This window comes from Equus przewalskii, chromosome 15, assembly GCF_037783145.1.
Source record: "Equus przewalskii isolate Varuska chromosome 15, EquPr2, whole genome shotgun sequence".
Classification (NCBI taxonomy): domain Eukaryota; kingdom Metazoa; phylum Chordata; class Mammalia; order Perissodactyla; family Equidae; genus Equus; species Equus przewalskii.
In genome coordinates, this window is record NC_091845.1 from 2,473,718 (window position 1) to 2,479,717 (window position 6,000).

Sequence of the window (6,000 nt, forward strand, 5' to 3'; positions counted from 1 at the left end):
CTTTGACATGGCTGGCAGTCTCACCTCCACCTGTGGAGAGGGAGACCACGTCCTTCATGCAGTGGGCAGGGCCGTCCCTGACTGAATCTACATTTGTCCCTTGAACCAGCCTCTGGTCACCTTTTTAAAGTTCCAGGAGCCATAGGGCCGGTATGAGATGCTCTCACAGCCTAAATTCCCCTGTACAACCATTCTCAGGAGTCTGCTTAAGGTGGACCCCCTGGCGTGATGCGCTGGGAGGCAGTAGCCTCTGTGGGCCCAGAGTTCAACTGCTGACTCTTGCCGACTCACTGTGGGGCCTTGAATGAGTCATTGCCCTCCTTGGGCTCCTTTTTCTCATCTATAAAGTGAAGGGTTGCCAGCTCACCCCCACTGAGTGCTGGTCTAGGCCAGAGAGAACCTGCACACCCCCGCCGCCCAGCACTCCCCACCTGGTGGAGGCCTGAGGGGCCAAGATCCTGCCAGCACTGCAGCTTGATGCCTGAGCTTCACCGCCAGCTTCTCTTCTTGGGGAGAAAGCTAGTACCCAGGCAAGATTGGGGCAAGGGAGGAAACCCTCCAGGTGCCAGCAGACGCAGGGCAGATGTACCAGAGCAGGCAGGGAGGGAGCCCTCTGCCTTGTGCCTACCCGCAGCGTCCCACCAGCTCTAGGCACTCGGCCTCTAGGTCCTCCGGCCAGTGCAGCCCTCCTGTTCAAATTAGAAGTGAGTGCCCTCTCTAGGGGACACAGAGGCCTACCAGGACCCCTTGTACCATGCTGCCACGAAGCAGATTTCTCATAAAGACAAGCCCCAGAGAAAGGGGTATTGCAGCCTGCTGTTTAAGGAGGGTAAGGGTGCCCCAGGCAGAGGGAACAGTGTACACAGAGGCTTGTAAGTGTGACGGGGAGACCAGGCATGGTCACAGTTTCCTTAAGGCTGCAGGGAAAGTACAAAAGTGGTGGATAATGGGGCTGGAAGAATTGGGGTGGGCACTAGTCAGGTGTCAGTAGGAAACAGATTCCTACTTAGTCATTGGGCTGGAGAGAGTGAATGGGGAGTCTGTACCGAGGCATGGGTGTTTAAAGGAGCTGGTAAGATGTGATGGGAAGCAGTGGGGGACACTCCCACCCCCACCTTGGGGTGGGGGGACAGTGTCTGCCAGAGCCCAAGGAGAAGGACCCCCAACAGGAGCTCTGCAGAGGGAGCAGGGATCAATATCTGACTGCCCTCTCCTCCCACCCGCTGATCTGCTGGAGCCCCCATTGGCTGAATTCAACCAAAAGCCAGAGGGTGTGGGAGCCCATAGTGCGTCCGCAGAGATCAGCCTCCCAGGCACACAGAAGGGGGGAAAGTGGATCTGCAGGGGGGCTACAGATGCCAACTTTTGGGTGTGGGTCTTAGCATGGGTGTGCTGGGAAGCAATGGGGCCATTTAGAGCAGGGGAAGGACATGGCCACTGAGTGTGGGGCTGACCCCACAGGATCCTGAGTGCAGGGTGGATGGGTGGGCATGGGACCAGGAAACCAAGGTGGGAAGCCCTGCTGAGCTCCAAGCTGACAGGCTGGTGTCTGGACTAGCACATTGGGGGAGGGGCTGGAATGCTAGGATTTAAACTGCAGAGTGGACTGCAGGCCGTGGGGGTCCATTGGCTGGGGCGGGAGATGGGAGGGGGTGAGCCCAGGGTGGTACCAGGGTCCTGGCTCAGCCTAGGAGGGTGTGAAGGTGTTTCTGAGTGAGGGAAGGGGACTTGGAGCTGGGCCAGAATGGGTGCCGGTGCAGAGTAGCAAGTGAGCAGCCTGGGAAGTGGTGAGTGACAGGCTCTCCTCTGTGCCTTGCAGGTGGCCTTAGCCCTGAGTCCAAGAAGATCCTGATGCCTACCCTCAAGAAGCGGGGCCGGGCTGGCCGAGGGGAGGCGGCCAAGCAGGAGGAGGGTGCAGAGCGGCCTGAGCCTGCACAGCACGTGGCTCTCAGCCTGTCTTTCAAGCGCTACGTCTTCGACACCCACAAGCGCATGGTCCAGTCTCCCTAGTGCCCCGGTCACCTCCCCCAGGGCCACCTTGCCCAGGCTGGGCCACAGTGCCAAATGCCCAACCAGATGTGCCTCGACCTCGGCCAGTCTTTCCCCTCTGCCCTACAGGCAGCAGCCCCAGGCCTGGTGCTCAGCCCTAGGGAGAAGCCCCAGAGGGTCTGTCCCTCCATCCCTGCACCCTCCCACCAGGAGACAGCACCCAACTAGGAATGGGCCTCATCTAGAGAGCTGGTGGCCAGTGTCTCCCAGGCTGCCCAGCTGGTGGCCATCTGAAGGCCAATCCCCACCCTGCCCCTGGCAGCTAGGCACTTGCCAGCTGCAAATAAATGTCCTGTGGTGCCCACCCACTCTACTGGTCTCTTTGTGATTTCACTGGGGGGTTCCCCCACCCACCTCAGGTCTCTTCCCAAGGGCAATGTCAGGGGAATCGCCAGGGCTCCCGCAGAGAGCGAGGCCCAGGGAGGGACCCAAACTCAGCCCAGTGAGCTGAAGGGTCCACAGGATGTTGCACCCGTAGGCCAGGCCGGGTGGCCCCTGGGGTCTCCTGGGCCATGAGGGAGCGTGGTGGTTCTCTAGGCAGCTGAGTTCAGGGAGGGCACTGCCAGGAAGTGTGCCCATGGGTGTGAGGAAGCAGCAGGGTGTGGGGCAGAGGCAGGCAGGAGTTCCTGCTCCCCCATCTTGACAGGAGTTCCCAGCCTCTGCCCCAAAGCGTAGAGGTGAGGGCAGGTGACAGAGCCCTGCACAGAGCGCGGCCCTCCAAACCCTGGGCTGCCCCGCCCAGGCCCCTCTGCCCCTGCGCCCACAGGCGCCCACGGCCCAAGCTGTCGGGACCTCGAAACAGGGTGGACTGGTGGAACCGACTGACTGAGTGCAAGTCGGAGCTCTTAAAGACATCTGTAGGTTGAACAGATGTTCCGACATTCCTTTATTCGGCCTCTAGACAGACATGGGGGCCTCCCTTTTATCCCCGTAATCAGTGCATATGCTTTAATTTGCAAAAATGGCATTAAAAATATTAGCAGGGACAGGTGGCAATCACATGACTTGGGTTGTTAGCCCTGGAGCTGAGGGCTGAGAGGAATGGGGGCAGTGCCGTGGCATGTGCTGTCCCTGTGCACAGGCTGGGCGGCAGGCGGCCCAAGGGGACAGCGGCTGTGCAGTGCCCCTCGGGCTCCCAGGGTGCATGTGACAGCGGCTGGGCCAGCTGACCCCCTGCCAGCACTCGCAAGGACCCAGACATCAGGCCAGGGCAGCAGACAAGGGCGACAGCTGAGGGCTGGTGGGCAGGGATTGTCCAGGCCTGGCCCCCGATGTCTCCCTGGGCTGGGCATGAACCAGGAAAAGGGCACAGAGAGACCCAGCAGTGCCATGAGGTGGTCCAACCCCCAGCTCCTCGGAGCCCCACTGCCACCACCTGAGGGGACACCTCCAGTCACCCCTCCAGTCACCCCACTGCGGGCCAGGGTCTGGGCCCCTCTCTTGTTTAGCCCCCACCCCTGCCCTGCAGACCTCTCATCAGGGAGGCGGTGCCACCTGGCTGAGGCCGCTCCAGCCCAGGGTGGCAGTGGGTGCAGGCTCCCGGTGAGGACTTCAGGGCAGAGCTCCCACAGCCCCCCAGCTTCTGCTGGATGCCAGACCCCGGGCTGGCCACCTCCCACGACTACTCAACGCTTTGGAGTAGACACAGATGGGCAGAGCTGGAGTTTCCTGAGGACTTGCCCCTTAAATGAGGAAACCTCTCTCCCTCCTCCTCCTCAGGGTGTGGGGAGCTGGGTTGGGATATGCTGGGTACCCCCTGCCAGGCCACGTCCTCCCTGACCAAGGGGCGTGAGCATCTGGGGGCCCCTGCAAGTTGAGATGGAAAGTAGCCCTGCTCTCAGCCACAGGTTCTTGCCCTGCACAGGCTGTGTGACCTTCAGCGCACCCTGTTCCTCTCTCCAAATGAGGGGTCACATGACCCAGAGGAACCATTGCAATGGGCATGGAGGGGTGCTTGGTAAGCAGGAACTAGTTCTAGTTCGGGGGGCAGGTCCATGGGGGAGGGAGGGAAGAGGACGCAGGGCGGACTCCAGCCACAGCCTGGATTCAGATCCTGGCCTCTCTGCTTAGTAGCCATGTGACCTCAGGCAAGCCCCCTAACCTCTGTGCCTCGGTGTTCCCAGGTATAAAACGAGAATTGAGCAGCTGCTTCCAAGGGTGGTTGTCACCTGGGTGCACGGCTGGCCATCGTACCCACAGCCCTGGGAGTGGCGCCAGCGGGCATCATTGCCCCACTACGAAGCGAAGGCCCACGAGCCCCTCAGAAGTGGGGCAGCCCCAGCCCCAGCCCAACCCCACCCAGGTTGGCCATTCTTCCAGGACCTCCGTGAGGGTCCCCATGCCCACCCACTCCTTTCTCTCCGCCTCACATCTCACTTGAAGACAGCACTCCTCAAAGCCCAGGGAAGGAGGCAGGCTCTGGCGGAGGAAACTGAGGCACAGAGAGGAGGGAGGAGCAGCCAGAGCCCAGTGTGTGACTCCCAGAAGGCTTGAGGCCATCCAGAGTGTGGTGAGGCAGCCTGCTCGGTGCGGCTGACTGCCCCAGGAGGGGCCTCTATCAGGCTTGGCATCAGTCGAAACCAGAGCGCCCATTAGCCGGGTCAGGCCGGGCGCAGCCTTCGAAGGGGAAGCACAGCCAGGGCGGGTGGACAGGACCCGGACGTGGTGCCCAGCCTTCTGACGGACATGTCCCCCTTACCCTGGCTCCCCAGCCAGCCCCATGCCTTCCATGTTTTATAGAGGAGAGGGCTACAGTGTGCCAACTCCCCATCACACCCATAAACTCACTGAATCTGCTTTTCCATCCATAGGGGTGGCCTGGGAAGCGTCACTCCGGTTTTACAGGTTGGGGCGCGGAGACCGGGGCTCAGCTGGCCCCAGCCGTTGCTTCAGGTAGAGCTGGGATTTGAACCTACTCTGGATGACTGCAGAGTGCCCCCCTTCCCCAGTGCCTTGGGTGTGTCCTTGGAAAGAGGTACCCTCTGGGGCCCTGCTTTTGGCCAAGGGGCGGGGTAGGGTGGGGGCACGGGGCAGAAGTGCTGGCCCAGCTGCCCCGCCTGCCTGCCCGTACAGAATGAGGTCATGGGCGGGCGTCCTGCCTTAGGCTGGGGCAGGAGGGGCAGCTGTGATTGGCAGGCCCCCAACCAGCAGGGCTAATGCACCAGCAACGAGATAAGGCTTATCTGGAAATGTCCCTGGAATCGAGACTCTGATGGAAACAGGCTTCTGGGTTAATATATTTTTGATAGATAAAGTCTCATAAACGGGAAGCCCTGGGGGCTCAGGCAGAAGGGGCACTTCTGTTCTCCCAGGCCTACTGCCCTGGCCATGTGTGTCCATGTGAGTGAGAGTTTGTGTGTGTTCACGTCCCAGGTATCTGTGTCTGTCGGTGTCTGGTGTGTACATGGATCTTGGTGTCTCCAGGGGCATGTGTATCTCTGTGTGTGCTCAGGGAGGGTTTGTCAGGCTGTGTGTCTCTGGTGTGTCTGTGGGAATAGGGTGAAGAATGGGGTGTCAGGTCTAGTGTGCACAGGGTGGTGACACCCATGTGTTGAGGGCCAGTTTGTCCCTTGGGCCACAGGGGCTCACAGGTTGGTGGGGCCTCTTCCCCAGGACCTGGTGGGATGGGAGAGGGGGCTCATCACTCTCAGTGCCAGCTCACCCTGGGGTTGATCCAGGCCTCAGACCTCCCCTGCCTCCTCTGCCTAGGCAGCCTCCACACGGGGTTAGCATTTCCAGTTTCCCTTCTAGAGGCCAAGGCCAGCCCTAGTCACTGCCTCCCAGCTCCTGGCTCAGCATATCTGTCCTCTGGGGCCGTGACTGGGGGGAGGGGAAGCCTCTCGCCAAGGGGCTGCCGAGCAAGGTCTTGAAGTGAGAGTAGGAGTTTGCCAGGGGGAGGAGGGGCGATGTTTGGGCAGAGGGAACAGCAAGAGTGAGGGCTCCAGCAAGAAC

General features: G+C 60.9%; 1 protein-coding gene across 2 annotated transcripts in view; it reads left to right on the plus strand.

Moving 5' to 3' along the window:
* The window catches only part of EEFSEC (eukaryotic elongation factor, selenocysteine-tRNA specific), a 258,706-nt gene extending 256,349 nt beyond the window's left edge, over positions 1–2,357 (plus strand). For both annotated transcript variants that reach the window (XM_008531735.2, XM_070576451.1), the window contains one exon: positions 1,820–2,357. In XM_008531735.2, the coding sequence (XP_008529957.2) occupies positions 1,820–2,010 (191 nt within the window). In that variant the 3' untranslated portion in view covers positions 2,011–2,357. The remainder of the gene's footprint in view (positions 1–1,819) is intronic.
* Positions 2,358–6,000: the final 3,643 nt, after the last annotated feature.